Source organism: Taurulus bubalis (assembly GCF_910589615.1).
Source record: "Taurulus bubalis genome assembly, chromosome: 15".
In the NCBI taxonomy this organism is placed as follows: domain Eukaryota; kingdom Metazoa; phylum Chordata; class Actinopteri; order Perciformes; family Cottidae; genus Taurulus; species Taurulus bubalis.
In genome coordinates, this window is record NC_136603.1 from 2,628,682 (window position 1) to 2,649,569 (window position 20,888).

The window sequence follows — 20,888 nt, forward strand, 5'->3', positions numbered from 1 at the left end:
AGAATCTGTAAAATAGGAAATGTATTTGTACAGTGATAGTTTACGTGTCTCATTGGTCTTGTGACATCATCTTGTACTTCACAGCATCAGGGAGGGGGTGGGGGGGCTTTGGGCACAATAGACGCACACAGGAAGTAGTCCTCAAGCTGAGGTTCTGCACAGGAAGTAGTCCTCAAGCTGAGGTTCTGCACAGGAAGTAGTCTACGACCTGAGGTTCTGCACAGGAAGTAGTTCACGACCTGAGGTTCTGCACAGGAAGTAGTCCACGACCTGAGGTTCTTCACAGGAAGTAGTCTACGACCTGAGGTTCTGCACAGGAAGTAGTCCACAACCTGAGGTTCTTCACAGGAAGTAGTCTACGACCTGAGGTTCCACACAGGAAGTAGTCTACGACCTGAGGTTCCACACAGGAAGTAGTTTACGACCTGAGGTTCTTCACAGGAAGTAGTCTACGACCTGAGGTTCCACACAGGAAGTAGTTTACGACCTGAGGTTCTGCACAAGAAGTAATCCACGACCTGAGGTTCTGCACAGGAAGTAATCCTCAACCTGAGGTTCCACACAGGAAGTAGTTTACGACCTGAGGTTCTGCACAAGAAGTAGTCCACGACCTGAGGTTCTGCACAGGAAGTAATCCTCAACCTGAGGTTCTGCACAGGACGTAGTCTACGACCTAAGGTTCTGCACAGGAAGTAGTTTACGACCTGAGGTTCTGCACAGGAAGTATTCCACAACCTGAGGTTCTTCACAGGAAGTAGTATACGACCTGAGGTTCTGCACAGGAAGTAGTCCACGACCTGAGGTTCCACACAGGAAGTAGTTTACGACCTGAGGTTCTGCACAAGAAGTAGTCCACGACATGAGGTTCTGCACAGGAAGTAATCCTCAACCTGAGGTTCTGCATAGGAAGTAGTCTACGACCTAAGGTTCTGCACAGGAAGTAGTCTACGACCTGAGGTTCTGCACAGGAAGTATTCCACAACCTAAGGTTCTGCACAGGAAGTAGTCCATGACTTGAGGTTCTACACAGGAAGTAGTCTACGACCCAAGGTTCTGCTCAAGAAGTAGTCCACGACCTGAGGTTCTGCTCAGGAAGTAGTCCATGACTTGAGGTTCTACACAGGAAGTAGTATACGACCTGAGGTTTTGCTCAGAAAGTAGTCTACGACCTGAGGTTCTGCTCAGGAAGTAGTCCACGACCTGAGGTTCTGCTCAGGAAGTAGTCCACGACCTGAGGTTCTACACAGGAAGTAGTATACGACCTGAGGTTTTGCTCAGGAAGTAGTCTACGACCTGAGGTTCTGCTCAGGAAGTAGTCCACGACCTGAGGTTCTACACAGGAAGTAGTCCACGACCTGAGGTTCTGCTCTGTCCCCATTGAGACTTACTCTGGTGCTGAGAGGTTCTTCAAGCTATGGTCTCTTCACTCGAGGACCAATCGGAGTCCTGGAAGCACACGGTTTCTAACGATTGATGACCGGGATCCTGAGAGTCCGTGCAGCAGCGCTCAGGTCCAGACGGCTCACGTTGGCCTGCAGCGAGCCTCGAACAGTCACAGCTGTCGGCATTATGAGGAGAAATGTGACTCGACAATAGAATCAGAACCCGTTCGGCCTCGTGCGAGAATATGTTTGTGTTCTCGTCGTAAACCTCTCGTTTATTTTTTAATGCAAGGTTTTCTTGTTCCAACTCTTTCTTGTTCCAACTCACCAAACTTCACTAATGTTGTTAATCGCTCGTTTATAACTTGATGAACTTCTCTTGTTCATGAATGAAGTTAAAATGGCTTCATTAGGCCACCTGTTCATTCAGCAAACTATCATAACAAGACTTAAAGAAACACTCACGGCGTAATAAACCCCAGTCCGGAACCACAAATATGTTTCCATACTCATACATTTCTTTTATCTCTTTTATTAATCAAACTGGAAACAGTATATATACAAAGTAACCATCTTTTATAATAATTATTATTTATTATTTATTTTCAAGAGCTTTGTACAGTCTATAAAATGTCCCTCCTAGTTCCTCAAAGTCCAATCTTATAGCTTTAAATGTCTCGTTTTGACCAAAATACAAAATATAATTTGATGTACTTTTTAGAAACCGAAAACTGTAATTTCTGCCACATCTATGTGAAAATGTACTTTTAACAATTTCAAAATAGTTACATTTTTCTGTCGATCTGACAAATTGATGAGTCGTTTAATTGCCCGAATACGACGTAGGAGCTGCAGAGCCCAGTGTGCGCCCCCTGTGGTGAACTGGACTCATGACTCTTAAAACCAATCAAGTTCTTGCATGAAGCTCATTTTCAACAGCTCAAGTCATGAATCATGAATCATGAATCATGAATCATGAATCGAGACTCTTCAGTCGGGATTTATAAATAAAGTTTGTTTACGTCTGCAGGGTTCAGTGTGAGGAGTGTTCAGTATGTAGATGTGTTAATGCAGCTTCACGATGTGCTGACATGTAAATATGTGTACAGTGTTCCTCGGCGTGTGATGATGTCATCAGTCCTTATATAAAGTTATATAAACATTTTACTGTGTTTTTTAAAACTCCAGTTGATTTGTAAAAATGGCACTGGTTGATATTAAACTGGATTCTGTGATTTTGTTTGTGTTGTGACGTTTTAAGTTCTCTTATTATTACCTCTAATAAAGTGTATTAAAGGTTTAATATGTATATGTTGATGAGTTGTATTATTATATTATCCAAAATGTTTTTTAACAATTTATAAACCGTCATTTTAATCAATCTAAGGGTGTGTTTCATTTGGTCGCTCGGTAACAGCGTCGCATCGTCAGCGTGGAGGTTGTCTGCCGGAATCAAAAAGTCATAAATTTACTTTTTATTCAGTTTTAATCCAGTTTTTGAGACACACTTTTCAGAACTCGGTGGTTTTCAACCGGAAGAGAGATTTGGTCGTCGGCCGTCTGGATCTTGAGTTCTCAGAGAAACAAGCGGAGCTAACGTTAGCGGTAGCTCGTCTCTCAGCTCCTCCGGGACGTCCCACGTCGACCATAAAGCCGGGGATGCTTTAGGGCGGGGCTACAAGGTGATTGGCCGCCGTTGTCGTCCGGTCTCAGTACTTGTACTCTGCAATGACAATAAAGTTGAATCTGAATCTGAATCTGATGAACAATAAGGGCGCATCCCAAGTCTCCTAATTGCATCCCCTTGCATGTGAATTAATTGCCTTAATTAATTCAATATATTGTTCACTGATACGATTTCCACCCTGTTATCTGAGTTTTTTTTTAATGATAATTAAATAAAATCAACAAATATTAAGCATGTATTTGTGGTTACTTGCAGGTTATGAATTAGAACAATTAAATAACTTAAAAATGGGGTAAAATTTCAGTTGAAATTCCCCTCTAAAAGAAATTTGGGTAAAGTACAGAATAACTTTTTTCAATTTAATGCTTCTTTATAAATACTGTTAAAATATATTTTAAGGCTAAAGTAAGGGACATCTTTACTCTTGGAAAATGTAATTATTCCAATACCTGTGTATTAAAAACACATTATTAGAGATGTGAAGATGTGAATGCTTTCTAAACAGATTTTTATAAAAGTACTTTTTAAACCTAAGAGGTTAAAATGTTTAATGTTGCACTGATTAAAATGTAATTAATTATCTGCTTAATTAAAGGGAATAAAATAAATTCTACTTCTTTCACTCCTTGTCTCTTTCAACTTTATAGTGGAGGCTGTGACTTTTTTAATAACATCTCAGACCGTTTAGTATCATAAATGAACTTCATTTTACAAATCTTTTCGAAAAATCTTCATATGTTACAAGCTGAATATAAAAAATTCTCCATATCTAACAAATCGTGAATCAACCAGAATTGTTTCCATTATGTTATTCTGAAGCTCTGTGGCTTTGAACAAAAAATACATTTTATAAAACGGACATTGTTTATGGACTCGTCATGCAAAATATAAACTATGAAGTATTAAAGTATATGGACGATGTTCTATTGTCCTCCGCTGAGTACCGGACGGTGTCCCGCGTCGAATCCCAACTCGATGTCCCGAGTCTTCTCTAGTTATTGTCCCGTTGTTCCATTTTTTTTGTGTTTGTTTTTGCTTTGTTTTTCTGCTGTTTTTCGCTTTTTTCCCCTGTACTTTATTCTTGTCCGACAAACCTCTTTTGTGTATATTTAATGTTCATATATTTAAATGAATAAAAATGTAAGTGACAAAAAAGAAAAGACAATGAATGACACTAAAAATACAAATGTTGGGACGAGGAGAGATAATTTATAAAGTTATAAAGTGTCATTGCACTAATGTCATTTTGGACTTTAAAGTTGATTATTAAACTGTAAACTATCCTGACTGTTATGTTTGAGGGGTCATTGCAAAACAAAAGTGTGTTATATTCAGTCTAAATAATCAGTCCACTAGGAATTAAATAATTATAAATAACTATTTAAAAAAAGTAAATTAAACAAACTCGAGGCATTCCTTTACTTTGACCTCATGATGACGTCGTGGGACTCGAACCAAACGCAGCGATTCTGCTCTGCAGCTGTTTTTGAATGTCTCTGTGGCGCCGTCAGCAGGCTGATGGCAGTCAGGCATAATGTGTGACCGCATGTACTTTTGTTAAAAGTAATTTAACATCAACTCGACGAGAGATTAGAAGGGAACATTGAGCCTAGAACTGTTTGCAGTGGCCTTGCTCTGCTCAGGAGACAGAGAGCCCAAACCAAAACAACGATGAGGGGGACGTCAGCGAAGCAGTCACATTCCTTAATAGTTACCGGCTTGAGCTGGCATGCTGAGAAGGGGTTGGAGGCGGGTGGGACCTGTTTGAGTTCATATAATAATGTGTCTGTCTGATTATTCAGGGGTTATTGCGTTAGACAGACGGGAACGGGAGCTGTTGTCTGATGATACCGGGCGCAACTCGTTTTATTTGTAAACTGTGTGTTTCAAATAAATCTATGTGGAGTGAACTTTAAACCAAACTCTGTGTTCTGTGGGTGTGTCGATTGCTGAGGTCGTGAGCGAGTCCCTGTGGCGTCTCACGAGCAGTCAGATTGGTAAGATTCAATACAGCATCAGGTTAAGAAAGGTTAAATCATCGTCGAAGAAGGAAATCAGCCACCACACAAGCCACACAGACACATCTTACATCCTGCCAGCCTTCACACAGGAACTGCCGCAGGTTTGACGTAGCTGTCCCCCGGGAACTAACGAAGGCTTGACCTGGCGGTCATATGCCATCTATAGCCTCTTTCCCTAAGGTTGTTCTGCTTTTTAGGTGCCTGGGCCCCCAAATGTCCGTTATTTTGCTTTTTTTCTATGTACGGTTTTTAGCTGACTAGGCATGGAGAGATGGTGCCTCTTCCTTTGGCCAAATAAGGTATTTTGTTTTTCTTTGTCATTGTTTAAAAAAAAAATCAGGTTTTCTTATGTTCAGAAAACCCTTTGTCTTCCATCTCATTTACAAATAAATGACATTTCACATATTTTTTTAAATAAACACAACAGAAAGAGAAGAACGGAAACTTCCATCACAACTGGAACAAACTAATTATATTCTCTGTGGACTCTCATGTGTGTCTTCAGATTTCCCTGTACTGCAAATCTTTTCCCACAAACATCACAACTGAATGGTCTCTCTCCTGTGTGGACTCTCATGTGTTTCTTCAGATTTCCCTGTCTTGTGAATCTTTTTCCACAAACCTCATAACTAAATGGTCTCTCCTGTGAGAACTCTTGGCCGTGATTCTTTCTTTTGCGTCACTCTAAAACATTTCTTTCTCACCAAACAGCTGGAAGACATTTTTCCAAAATGACACACCATGTGTTTCTGCAGAAACCCCTTGTAGTAAAACCGTTTACTACACTTGAAGAAGCTGAAGGATTTGTTGCCAGTGTTACATCCCACATGACTTACAAAGGCTTCCTTATAATTCAGGGCATGTGCAGCAGACTCAGGTGCCCTGGTCTCTTTCCAAACAGTGCCCCCGTCTTCACTTTCAGGTCCAGAATATGGTTCTTGACAATCCACATAACTGACATCAGTCTCAGAAGATTCTGAATCCTTTTCATCATCAGCATTTGGATGTGAATGACGATGTGTATTTAGGTTCCTGGCTGATCCCCCACAGTCCTCTCCGTCAGTTTCTGTTTTTATCAGTGTAGCTGACCTGCCGGCTGGAGGCTCCGCCTCTCTGTTGTCCTCCGTCTGGCTTTGATGAAGCTGTGAGGTCTCAGGTTCATCATCTTCACTCTTCACAGTAACAGCAGTGGATAGGAACTTGGTGATATCAGCCTCCTCCAGCACATTAAGCTGCTCTCCATCGAGACGGGCCCAGAGATCCTCCTTTTCCTCTTTTATGTGGAGGGGCTCCTTTTCCTCTTTTATGTGGAGGGGCTCCGGATCCTCTAGGTCCTCCTGGTCCACGTCCAGGCACTCAGGGGGGACATCTGCTTTAATCGCCAACAGCTGCTGGACATCTGCAGGGAGCACATTATGGACAACTGTGACTTCAGACTGATAGCTTTCATTAGTGGAGACATTCAAGGAGTTTGACTAAATGTATATGTGTTGCTCTTAACAGCAGGACAGTAGTGTGGAGTGCAAAGGGTGCTGGAATAAATATGGAATGTTGAATGTAAAAAGATTGATTTTACACAAGATTTTATACAATGTTTCTGCCTGAGTTGTTTCAGATCACCAGACCAAAAGGTTGCCTGGACACGGAAGACAGGTGACCTAAATGACTTGAGTTTCTTTATTGCTTGGTGGCTCTATAGGTTGAGTCACCGTCTTTCAGTACATTTTCATTTTGCTCGACAGAGATCGAATCCAGGTCGTTGTGATTTTTTTAATAATATATTTTCTTAAAGGAGTTTCTTCATGCGTGGTTGTGATGCAGTGCTCACTTATACAATATGATCGCTGCAATGGAGATGAAATGTGGCTTGAAGATCTCCAGCAATGTGTTTGTGAATGTGTGATGAATCTGGTGACCGAGACGGGCAACCGCTGCAGCTGTGAAATGAACACAACGCGCATGCGCAGGAAACCAGTAGGTTTAACAGTTGGGGTGGAACACCGGAAACAAAAATGAAAAAGCACAAACCTGATCTGTGTAGCTCATGTTCTCTCAAACGAGAAACGGTCTCCTCATAATCTTCTATTAATCCGTGCAACTCCCCAAAAGCCTCTTCAACGGCCGCGTGGACTCGCTGCTTCACCAACAGTCTCAGCATTTCTTCTGGAGACATGGAGACGCCTTATTCAAACAACTTCTCTCGTTCTCTGAATTTATTTTCCTTGATCACAAGTGAAGTAAGAAGCGCTGCAATCTTGATATCAGGGAGTCGTCCAGTCAACACGCAGGAAGACCGTCCAAAAACACCCCGAACAGCCGGAAGGTCGGCTCTTTAATACAAGGTTTTCCGTCATGAACATCAAACATTTCTATTGGCTCTAACGTTTCCAAGAGGAGGAGAATCGTGTCCTCGTCTTTTCTCACAAGGCTGGAATGTGCAACGACCAGTCTGCTTCTCTAATGTCAACATACTGATAAACAGGTGTGTGTTGTCGTGCAGAGCGTGGAACCTTGAGGAACATTTCTCACAGAAACTTCTCACAGACGGTATCTGTTAAACTGACCTCGCACAACCTGAACTCTAATAGACAGAAGAATAATGAACTGAAGAATATCTACAGAATATAACGATTTATATTATCAGTTCATAGTATTACTTTATTAACAACAAAAACAACCTGGTTCATAGTATTACTTTATTAACATAAACAACCTGGTTCATAGTATTACTTTATTAACGAGGTTGGAATAGAAATGAAAGAATGAATATGAAAGTGAAACAAAAGTAATTTTGAGTACAAAGCTACTAAACTGTCTCTCTGTTCAGTTTCAAACATGCTGAAATAAATATGTTATTGCACTAATAATGTGTGTCATATATGTTTGTGTCATATCCCTTTATGTTGTTATGGTTTATATGCTGATTATAATCTGTTCACTTTATTTATTATTTTTGTTTAATTTTCCAAATGAATACACTCTGCTGTTTTGTTATATATATTGAGCATCTTTCATTCCTGTTATGTTTGTGTCTCGCTACTGTGACAAACAAATGTCCCCTTGGGGATGAATAAAGTATCTATCTATCTATCTATCTATCTATCTATACAAATATGCAGACAACAGTTTATTAAACACCACACAACTCGTGTTGACTTGATATGTTTTATTGTAATGTGACAAAATAGTTGATTCAAAAGATGATAATCAGAAACATGAGTCAGACTGAAGAGCTCGTCCAGTTTAACTCTTTCATCAAAGCTTCTGTAGCTGAAGTCAAATAAAAGAATGAGGGCTGAAGCTGCAGTACAACACCAGAGAGAATATCAATACAGCAGTTTGATCACTTTACAGCAGTTTGATCACTTTACAACAGTTTATCACTTCATTTACATTTATACATACATAACATATCATATTATATACATTTATTGCATTTTTGCACTCTCCTATTGTTTGTTGTTGTTGTTATTTTTATTTCATTTTTATTTACACATTAATATGCACATATATACTTGCACTCTTGCACTTTCTACTGTTCAAGTTTAAGTTAATTTAAATTAATTCCATCCATCCATTATCAGCCGCTTATCCGGGGTCGGGTCGCGGTGGCAGCAGGTCCAGCAGGCCGACCCAGGCTTCCCTCTCACCCGCAACACTTTCCAGCTCATTCTGGGATCCCGAGGCGTTCCAAGGCCAGCCGGGAGATATAATCCCTCCAGCGTGTCCTTGGTCTTCCCCGGGGTCTCCTACCAGTTGGACGTGCCTGGAAAACCTCTAATGGGAGGCGTCCAGGAGGCATCCTGACTAGATGCTGAACACCTCAGCTGACTCCTTTCGACACGAAGGAGCAGCGACTCGACTCCAAGCTCCTCCTGATGTCCGAGCTCCTTACCCTATCTCTAAGGCTGCGGAGGAAGCTCATTTCGGCCGCTTGTATCCGAGAACACTTGAAAATATTGAATATAAATGTTCTCCTTTTAGTTTTTTCACCTAGAAGTGACGGTTAACTACAGCTCATATTAAAACCAATTTTAACGGAGCTTTTTATTACAGGTTAATGAGTTCATGCAATCCAGTATTACCACTATACTGAAAGAACAAGTGATAGAGAAACTCAAGGTTGAACAGAGATATCAGACTCCTTTTCATGAAGAGTAAATCTTCTCTCTGTAAATGATGGATGCAGGTGTATACTGAGATGTTCATCTCAGAGGTTCATTTTAGAACATTTTGAGTGGCAGGTGTACTCGTGAATTAACAATTGATTTAATTAACTGGAGACTTAAAGAAGCTGCTGCTTTTATCTTTTGGTTCCCACAGATTACACATTATTCACTTGGAGAAGGATACATAAAGAGCTCTGTCGCAAGAACATTCACACATTCTTCTATAGATTGTATTATACAAATAGGGTTGACTTTGTAAGTAAAAAGGCTAATACATTAAGCTTTCATAGGTCAAACACAATCACATAATTGGGCACTAGTTAAAATTGTAGATATATCAACTGCTAGCCTCATTTTCTTTCTAAACAAAAATCCTGCTTGAAAGAAATCCAAAAAAAAAAATTCAGTATAAATTTCAGTATAAATTTGTAGAGGGAAGTCACATTTCAAATATGCTGACAATAGCTTGAACTACAAACCATAACAAGAATGTGAACACTATGGTACTCTATATTCAGCAATTTGTCAAATGTATTTACTTATCTGATTAGATCAACTAAACTTCCAACTAAATGTTGTTTTTCATTTTTAAACCAAAAATGAAACATAGACAACTTCATGTTACAGGATACATATTTAGAACAGAGTCAAACTGATATTCTTGGATCACTTAGTCTGAAAAGACAAACTAAGATTTGATAGACAAACATTTATTTTGGAATGCCTTTAATTTGAAATGATCATTTCCTATTCATATATATATATATATATATATATATATATATATATATATATATATATATATATATATATTTGTATATGTATATATACGTGTGTGTGTGTATGTAAAGTATGTATATATATATATATATATATTCACACACATACATATACATATATATATATATATATATATATATATATATATACATATATATATATATATACACACACATCTTTGAATATGGATATTTTCCCTTCCTTCCTCTAATCCCACATTGATGTGTTTTTATTAAGGAGTTTATCCTGGACATGAGTCAGCAGCTGTCACTTTTGGACTTCTTCATCATTCCTACTATTCGGTGCCATTTCAGCCAGGTTTACTTCTATCAACATTTGTTTCTTTTTACATTACTTTTATATTTCATCTGAATGAGGGCTTGTTAAACTATCAGAAAAATATAATGGTCAAACTCAGGATATGATGGTCTAGAAATGTTGAGCAATTCTTTACATGTGAGCAAGACCAAATGTCCACCCTGTTACAGGACATTCACATCTCTATTAATGTATTTTTAATACACAGGTGATGGAATAATTACATTTTCTAAGAGGAAACATGTCCCTTATTTAAGGCTTAAAATATATTTTAAACCGTATTTACAAACAAGCATTAATTTAAAAAAGGTTATTCTGTAAATCTGTAATTTACCCACACATCTTTGAGAATAAAGGGAATTTCAATTGAAATTGTAGGTATATTTCATTTTGGCAATTCATAACCTGCAAGTAACCACAAAGATATGCTTAATATTTGTTGATTTAATTGAATATTTTTTTTCTTTTTAAACTCAGATAACAGGGTGGGAATCATATCAGTGAACAATACATTTCATTAATGAAGGCAATTAATTAACATTTCACAAACAAATTATGAATGTAACTTCCATTAACAACCATTAATCACATATTTAGTTTTAAAAGAAAAACAGGCTGTTGCAGCTTAGCTACAAACACTGGAGCAAATGCGGAAGTAGAACATTGAACTGAGGTTATTTTGGTGAAAACATTGGCTGAACTTTTTAACTGTTAGACAGATTACTGTGTTATTACAACTATTACAATAGTAGTAAATAAAAGAGAAAGTGCGGTCAACAAAAGGAACAATATTGAAGTCCTAAAACAAAGGACAGAATCCCTAAATCTGCAGTTTCTACAGTAAAACTAAATCAAGGAAGTAATGAGTTTTAACTGGAGAGAAAACGTTGCTGAAGAGAAAGAAGGTTAAACATTTCCCTCAGTTTCATCACCTATGATAATTCAGCTCAAACCATAGTGCTGCATAGAGGACATGGAATACTTTGACAACGTAAAACAAGTATAATTAATATATACATGACAATGCGTAACACATGAGACAATATCATAGAAACATATACCAAGAGAATTTAAATCTATGTGTTGCTTCATCTTAGCTGAATAAACTTATTTTGCAGTCTGTATCAGCCTGATCAATTTTTAACTATGTCTAATTTTTTCTGATGCTCTCATCAATACACTTATGATTTGATGAATAACTGAGACGAGAGAATCATGTTGAGCAAACTCCATGACTAATTTGTTTCTCTAGTGTGGACTTCTAAATGTTTTTTCAGAGTTTGCTTTCGTGCAAATGTTTTACCACAAACAGAACAACTAAATGGTTTCTCCCCTGTGTGGATCATCATGTGATCGTTCAGGCTTTTCTTATATGGAAAAGCTTTACTACACACGGAACAACTAAATTTTTTCTCCCCTGTGTGGGTAGTCATGTGAGCGGTCAGGTTTACCTTTTGTGAAAATGTTTTACTACACAGGGAACAACTAAATGGTTTCACTCCTGTGTGAACAGTCATGTGAGAAATCAAGTGGTTGTTTTGTGAAAATGTTTTACTACACACGGAACAACTAATAGGTTTCACTTCTGTGTGGATATGCATGTGACGTTTCAGGTGTCCCTTTAGTGAAAATGTTTGACTACACACAGAACAACTAAATTGTTTCTCCCCTGTGTGGATAGTCATGTGAACGTTCAGGTTTCCCTTTTGTGAAAATGTTTTACCACAAACTGAACAACTAAATGCTTTTACTCCTGTGTGGATATTCATGTGACGGTTCACGTGTCGCCTTTCTGAAAATGTTTGACTACACACAGAACAACTAAATGGTTTCTCACCTGTGTGGCTAATCATGTGACGTTTCAGGTGTCCTGTATGTGGAAATGTTTTACTACACATGGAACAACTAAATGATTTCACTCCTGTGTGGATAGTCATGTGAGATTTCAGGTGTTTCTTTTGTGAAAATGTTTTACTACACATGGAACAACTAAATGATTTAACTCGTGTGTGGATCGTCATGTGACGTTTCAGGTGTCCCTTTCGTGAAAATGTTTTACTACACACAGAACAACTAAATGCCATTACTCCTGTGTGGATAGTCATGTGATCGTTCAAGGTTCCTTTTTGTGAAAATGTTTTACCACAAAATGAACAACTAAATGCTTTTTCTCCTGTGTGGATATTCATGTGACGTTTCATGTGTCCCTTATCTGAAAATGTTTGACAACACACAGAACAACTAAATGGTTTCTCACCTGTGTGGCTAATCATGTGACGTTTCAGATGTCCTGCATGTGGAAATGTTTTACTACACATGGAACAACTAAATGATTTCACTCCCGTTTTTGATCTAGTGTGTCTCTTCAGATGTCTCTTGTGGTCAGAGCTTCCAGCACATTCAGGCGAGCTGATTGATGTATTTCCAGTACTACAGTTCACATCACTTACAGGTACTTCATTGTTTTGCAGAGGGTTTAAATCTGACTGAGGTTCCTGAGTCTCCTTCCAATCTCTACTGTCATCAGTGTCATCAGTCTCTGGTTCTGATCCTCCACAATCAGCTCCATCAGCTTCTGTTTCCATCTGTTCAGTTTGTCTTTGATGAAGCTGTGAGGACTGAGCTTCTTCTTCATCATCTTCACTCTTTACAGGAGTGAATGAGAACTTGATACCAGCCTCCTCCAGCCCTTGAAGCTGCTCTTCCTTCTGACTGGTCCAGAGTTCCTCTTCAATGTGTGGGAGCTCTGGGTCCTCCTGTTCCTCTTTAATGTGTGGGGGCTCTGGGTCCTCCTGCTCCTCTTTAATGTGTGGGGGCTCTGGGTCCTCCTGCTCCTCTTTAATGTGTGGGGGCTCTGGGTCCTCCTGGTCCAGACTGGAGCTCCAGTCCTGCTGCTCAGGGGGAACCTCTTCTTTAACCACCAACAGCTGCTGGACGTCTGTGGGGAATAAAATACATTCATACGTCTGAGAAATCTTATATGAAACTCTCTGTTATTTAAGAGGTTTATCACTGAAAAAGCAGTGAATTAGTTGTAAATGAGAGAAGAATGACCCCTAAATAAAAACATGCTGCTGCTGTCGTAAACATCACACAGCGACTTGTGTTGCATTGACTGAACCACTCCCCACCGGCAGTAACAGACCTTCAGTAGCAGATACAGAGACTACATGTTGCACCAACTGTAACTTGCTCCATTGACCGTCTCCTTCTAGTTCCCCTCTAGTACACCAACAAAGGTCATGTGTAGCTAATATAGTGACAGAAGAAGTATACATACTATATAACTGACTTGGTTTAAACCAGTGATTCTCAACTGGCATGGACCCTCGATCCACTGAGTGAGTGCTGCTTCATGTTTTTCAGTATTCACCTACTGATAAGGTAATTAGGAGAAAAGTAAATTTTGTATACTTGAATCTTTTTTTAAAGTGCACTTTTTGTTTAATTAGGGCCCGAGCACTGACGTGGTCAGAGCAGAGGACCTATTGTTATTCGAATGGTTTTAGGGCCAGAGCACTGATGTAGTCGATACAATATCGGCACGCAAACTATCGCGATACTATGCTGAATCAATTTTTCTCCCCACCCCTAACAGTTTTAGATATTTTATAATTAATTTGTAATTATTTTATTATTTTTCACAAATACACTACATGTATTATAATATTTCCCTATTAGCTTATTTTCTCATTGCACAGCTGTCTCATCTGTTCCTCTGCTTCAGGCCTCTGGTATGGCTTGCTTGGGAGCTGGTTAACAGCATCTTTATCCAATCACATTTCACCTCTCTTTCTCTGTAGAAGAGTAGCCTGATTACAATTCATGAAACAGTCTTCAGGAGGTTCTGGACGTCTGATTCGTCACAGGGCCCACATGATCATTAACATGTGCTGTGATTGGTCAGTGAAGCTAAAATCTCAAACCTAGAAACTCAGGATTTACTGGATTTACTGATGACCCCTTTCCCACAGAGGGTTACGGAGGGTTATGTGCGTCTGGTGAGTGAAATGCTGGTTGTGTTACTGTTTTTTACATTTACAGTCGTATTTAAATCATGAACGAGCCACAGCGCTGTTTAACAGCTGGGTGCTATGACTCTTCTGACGGTGATCTCCGGTCTGAACTTACGCTAGAGCTTCATGTGTTTTCATGTGTAGAGAAAACGTGTCGAGACGCCTCCAACCTTGAGGCGTCCGACCGAGAGGGGCTGCGTAGTTGTGCGTTGCATTGAGTGGGTCGGTATGTGACAGTAACTCCCGGGACACTTTTTCCCCCTGTCCGCCCGCAATGTGGACTATACGGCACTCACTGAAGGCCTAAGTCAAAAACACGCCAGTGCTGTATGTGTATACATATCTCAGTGGCGGGCCGTGATTTTGGACCAGGGCCTTCTGTGCCGTCTGATATTGTTTACATAAATACGCACATGGCGGGATGCTGCGTCATTAATGGACAATGTACTTTATTAATAAAACAACACGATGCAGCGTAGTTTGCACAAGACGGAAAACACTTTTATTCTCGTTCCACACTTCACTAGAACATTTCCTCTCCTTCACAATAAAAGCACCAGAAACGTACATCCTAACACTGCTTCCATTAAAGCTGTTCAAACACACCGGGCAAGCCGGCGACCAGCAGGCGCCCCCGGCGTGCTGGAGCGAGGGCCCACCTACAGCTGCGAGCAGCTTTAATTTATTTTGAGTTTGTGGATGAAAGCTGCTCCTCAAGACTCTGCATTGTTTCCATAGTGCAGCGTTGGAAACAAACAAGATTAGAAGTTAGTATTCTCAGCTAAAGTTACATTATTTTAATCTTTTTTTTTAAGTACTCGTCAGTAGTTGGACTTTTTTATTTCATGTTAGTGCATAAAAGCTGTTGAGTCTGCTAAAAAAAGGGTGCTGAATTGTTATGTATTTTGTATTACCTTGTGTCCTTAAGATGGACTTCGGGGGTTTTTAATAGACAATAAAAGGGAACTAGTTTTCTCTTGTTGGCATACTACGAAAACATAGACAAAAAAAGAACAAAGGATGCAGCTACACGCACATTTCTATATAAATATATATTTACAAGCACATATGAATAAATCCAACGAGTTCTGTAAACTACAAGTAGCCTACAGATCGGAGCTAACAGGAAGTGACTGGTTCTGTGACTTCCTGTGAATTATTTTGAAGACAGCTGGAAACTGTCTGACTTGACCACAGTTTTTTGTCAAAGCACCATGCTGCTGGTCTTTCAAATGAGCCTATTATAACAACACCATGGCTTTGGTGTGTGTGAAGCTTTGAATTGAATAAATGAATGCTGTTTGTGATGCCAACACATAAATTATGAACTTATTAATATGGTGACTGTCTCTATTAGGGCTGTGCGGTATACCGGTTCAACTGGTATGCCAGTTTCAGTTTTCCGTACGGTATGAATTTTTCATTTACCGTCATACCGGTCGCTGCTGTTTGGCAGCAGCAACATTTAATGTTCACAGCGGACCGAGCTATTTACGTCTCATGTTAACTTACTTGACTCATGCTGGGTAAATGACACCACCCACACAGGAAGACTTTTCTTGTGCAGGAAGAAGTCTTTTCCTGTGCAGAAAAGTGGGCGGGCTTTACCCATCATGCATTTTGGCGATGTCATTTCTTGCAAACCATGAGTCAACTTCTATCCGTGAGACGTAAGTAGCTCAGAGCGCTGTACATGTATCTGTGACTGCAAACATTAAATGTTGCTGCCTGCCGAAGAATGACAATAGTCGTTATGGCCGCGCATGCGCCACTAGAGTATCAAGGGATTCCCCTGGGTCCTAAATCCCTCCAAGTTTAGCTCCCTATGTACCAATCAAAACAGCTGCTGGCCAGTTCCATGGCGGTGGCGTCAATAAATTAATGTGTTTATTTGGAAAAAAAATACCGTGATATACCGTGAAACCGCCAGAATCTTACAAAATACTGTGATGAATTTTTGGCTATACCGCCCAGCCCTAGTCTCTATGATACAATGGCGGGGTCAGAGAAGGGTCCAGAAAGCTACGGCTGCACAAGGATCAGGCGTTTAGGAGTGGGGCCTGGGACTTGGACAAAGGCAAATACAGGATTAGCACGGCGGTGAGAGATGCTAAACAACTGTCCTCTGAGAAACTGCAACAACAGCTCTCAGCAAGTGCCTCTGCTTCTTTCTGGAAAGCCTCAGACAGATCACCAAATACAAGCCAAAAAAACACACTCCATGAATGACCTCCTAGGGTTCCGATTCTGATGCGACCGTGCTTATGTTAGTAGGGACAGCATTTGATTTAATAACAACTGAATATTGGTACAAAAAACCCCGCTGAATATTGGTACAAAATTGTTCGAATTATAAAGACCGCATCCATTTCGCCTTTTTCCTGCATTACCCGGCGTTTCAGTTGATCTCACTCTCCAGTACAAACACTCTAACAGCCCTTATTACACGTAAATTAAGTTTTTTAAGTTGTGAAATGAACAAACAGCTGAATCCAGACTTCCTCGGCATAATGAACACGCACCAGACCCACAAGACTGCGCCGCCCTGCGCGCTCATGTGACATATCAGGATCTACCTTCCAGCTTCCTTCCCCAACGCATTTCTTCCGGCATGTGGGCCCGGTCCTTTTGGCTGCCTGGGCTGTCATAAGACGATGATACAGCGCCACAGGAGTTTCAATTGGAGCGGATTGATCTTCAATGTGACTCCGTCTTAAAAGGAGAAGTTCAACTCTTAAACTGGATGAGTTGTATGCTTCACTAAACATCAGGAGGATCACAGAGGATGCTGCTGCTGTTTGGCTCTACCTGGGAACCAAACAGCAGCAGCATCCCAGACGTCCAGCGTGATGAACATCACCACACATCCCAGTTTCCTGATGAACACCTCAGATCTGTCCTGACAACCAAACTGACACCAAACGTTGATGCACTGGCAAAAAAGGGTGACCAACAACACTGAGCCTTATATGATAAATACACAGCGCTGTGCCATCAGTGTCTGATTTAATATAGAATATATACGATTCAGTTTTTGAACTTACACTTTATGTTATTTATTTATTTAATAACTACGTCACTACCTAAAAGAACAAAGACCACCAACCTGCTCTTTGTGTCCGGACTTCCGGGTTGAAAACAGCGTCCAGTAGTCTCCGTTGTCGCTCGTTCTCCTCTTTTGATCTAGAAAGTTCCTCATCGTTCTCTGCTGTCGTTTTTTCAAACAGCATTTTGATTTTAGACATTTTCTCCACACAAACTCTGTCACAAACCCCGTTTCCTCTCCATTAAACGGGGACGAGCTGTGTCTGTTAGCAGCATGCTAAGCTAACTTCAGTATCTCTGTAGGCTACCGGGAGATGAGTCAGAGGAACAACATCCGGGAACAAAGGTGAACATCTAGAAGTCCATTCAGAAGGTTTATCCAGACATACAGAGACTCTGCTGGATCAGTACTGAAGGAGCTACCTTCACTTTACCAACACAACAACGAGACGCTGCTGTTGCTCCTGACGGTAGCCGCCATGTTGCTAATGGAGGAGCATCCGGGTCAGCTGCAGCTTGCGGGGTCACCTTCAAAATAAAAGCTCGTAGAAGCTTCTATGTGCTTTTAATATGAAAGCCCATTTTCGAAACTATTTACTCAAGTACAGTATTTAAATAGGATACAATGTTGCAGTACTTGGACTTTACTTGAGTAATTTTATGTTATGGTACTTTATACTTCTACACAATATCTCACAGGTACTTTTTTTTGCACTTTTGCTCTTACATTTATCTCCTACATTTTGTTACTTTGCAGATTCAGTTATTATTACAAAATATAATCAACTAATACATTGATGTATTATTATAGATAAATCTACTCAGCAGTAAATGGAGTCAATAAAATTAGCTCCACTTTTACGAGCCGTAACATTCAAGTGATGAACACAATGAAGCACCAATAAATATACTTCAATAATATTCTGAAACGGGCCATTCTATTTGATGAGTACGTTTACTTATTTCTTATTTAAGAAATATATATGTATGTATACATGTATGTATATATATATATACATACATATATATACATACATATATATACATATATATATGCATAAATATATATACACATATATATATACATATATGTATATATATATACTTATATATGTATACGTATATGTATATATATATATATATATATATACATATACGTATACATATATACATATACATATATATATATATACATATATATATATATATATATATATATATATATATATGTATAATTCCACTAATGATTGAGTATTTGGTTGTATTTATGATGAATCTATCATAGCATGACTGTTCTCGTGTTTTTTCAGGTTTTTTTCAGATTTTTTGGAGAAGACCTTGTATCTTTTATCCACTTATCATGATGCACTTCCAACATATGGAAAGTGTGCAGCTGCCTGTTGGTCATGAACACCTGGAGCTTATGAAAATAATGTGGTTGTTGAGACCAAATCTTATTTTTAATTGTGTGTAGTCATATCAGTGGAAAGACTGGAAAATGTTTTCAATTTAAACAATCAATACAAAATAACTGTTCTGAGGAAACAGCATTGATCATGTGAAACAAGGCATTTCCCACATGCCAACAGCGTGTTACATTACTTTAGATGATACATTGTACAGTTTTAAACGGTCACTCTTAACCCTACAACACAAACGTCGGGTGATTTTTACCCGTGCGATTGTGATTACGTAATTTTCATTGTTGCTTTTGTCTAAGTTGCGCGGGTCCTTGTGTGTCTTCATGCTGCTCACTGGCGTCATCAAAGGTAGTCTCTCTGCTCCAATCCCTGTTTTTTTGAAAAGCCACATGTTCGGGTAAAATATAACCAACGTTAGTGGTACAACAATTTTGGGTGGATGTTACCACTGAGGGGAGACTGTGCCTTCACCGGACAAGGCTCACATGTCCCCGGAACGTGTGGACCAGAGAACAAGTTCATAGTTCCATTATTTATATTTATAATCATGTTTCCTTGACGATTCCCACATTTTTCACACGATTGAGCCTTTTTTTAGGGTCCCCCATGATACCCGTTTTTGTTTGAGAAGTTCTATAGGGTAAAATAAAGGAAGAGTACTTCAATTTGCCTTGTATTGTGGTATTTTAATGGGACATATTTTTTTAATCAGGTACATATCAGGAAAAATATACCCGACGTTAGTGATGGTGTTACTATTTGTAATGTTAGTGTTCTAGGGTTAAAACTACAAGTATGTTGTTAATCTGCTGCAAATTTCACATTCACAATATGTATTGGAAAATTTAACTTGTCAATTTCCTAAAGTGGAAAACAAATGCGATGTGAAACACCTAAATGTCTTTAAGTATTTATTTAAACAGAAAAACTAGGAAATCATTCAGCTGAATGGGCAGAGCTCTTTCCCCAAAAATGGTTCAGAGGTCTGAACCGGAAAAATAGTTCACATGAGTTTTATACATCAATTATTTTTGAAATGGTTGCCGTCTCCCCTTTCCCCTCCCCCACACTGCCATCCGCGTGTAGACAGGAGACAGTCCACGTCACCCAGCTGGCGCCCGCCGCTTGGTCGCGGCCCTGAGAAAGGAAAAGTGATAGCCAAAAGGAAGAAAACAGAGGAATCCAAAACAATAGGAAGATACCCTTGCTATCATCCCAAGGATGCTCGGTTCAGTCTGGGCGAACTGACCTCACCAAATGGTCCACATGTTTAAGAATAATACCTTCTAAATAAAATCTCCACCACACTACATGAACCGCCCGTTTTTTAATAAGGTGATCTATGACTATCACTCCAAGGTTGTTGTTGACGATAACTTTACCGTTGGACTCCACGCTACAGTCCAGGTGCCGAAGAAACTCTAAAACACCAGCTTTCAGTTCAGAAATCCCACCTGAGCAATGCATGAGACTAGTTTCTCCAAATAGGAGGCGTCTTTAACCAACAAAGGCTTTTGAACCAAGTATTGAATCAATTTCACCTTTAGAAATATATTTACTGAGAAAATGGGGCTGTGTTCATTACTTATGTTACCCACTTTATGTGTATGTACCAATTATGCTTGACAAAGGCAGTTGTCTTGGGGCTGTCACATTCACTTTGTGGGATCTTACACAGGGCGGCACTCTAGTTGGCAGTTAGCGGCTCTGTGAAAAAACAACTGGGTAGTATCGTCATGTTATGGCCCAATTTAAGAATTACACTATTCCACCATTTAAATAATTGCTAAACTGTATAAAAGCATGACTAAACTGCATATTACCCTTTTCACAATTTGATTGTTGACATCTTCAAAAAAAAAACTGTGTCAGAGGTAATCTGTCTTTTTAATGTTTTTTCTTGAATGAAATTTCTTATCAGAAAGTTATATTGCTGGGCTACTAAAACACAATATTGAACAGGTTACGGCAATATAAATTAAAAAGAAAAACTTTAAACTGTTGAATGTCTGTCATTGAACATTTTATTTATTGATAATGTTGGTTTAA

At 39.3% G+C, this 20,888-nt stretch overlaps 1 protein-coding gene across 1 annotated transcript; it reads right to left on the reverse strand.

Moving 5' to 3' along the window:
• Window positions 1-1,463: 1,463 nt before the first annotated feature.
• LOC306747443 (uncharacterized protein) lies at window positions 1,464-17,618 on the reverse strand (the record flags this gene model as incomplete). The annotated part of the gene is made up of 4 exons (XM_079230501.1): window positions 1,464-1,558; window positions 12,009-12,060; window positions 13,195-13,295; window positions 17,480-17,618. 4 exons carry the CDS (start codon window positions 17,616-17,618, stop codon window positions 1,464-1,466), a joined length of 387 nt encoding a protein of 128 aa, XP_079086627.1.
• Window positions 17,619-20,888: the final 3,270 nt, after the last annotated feature.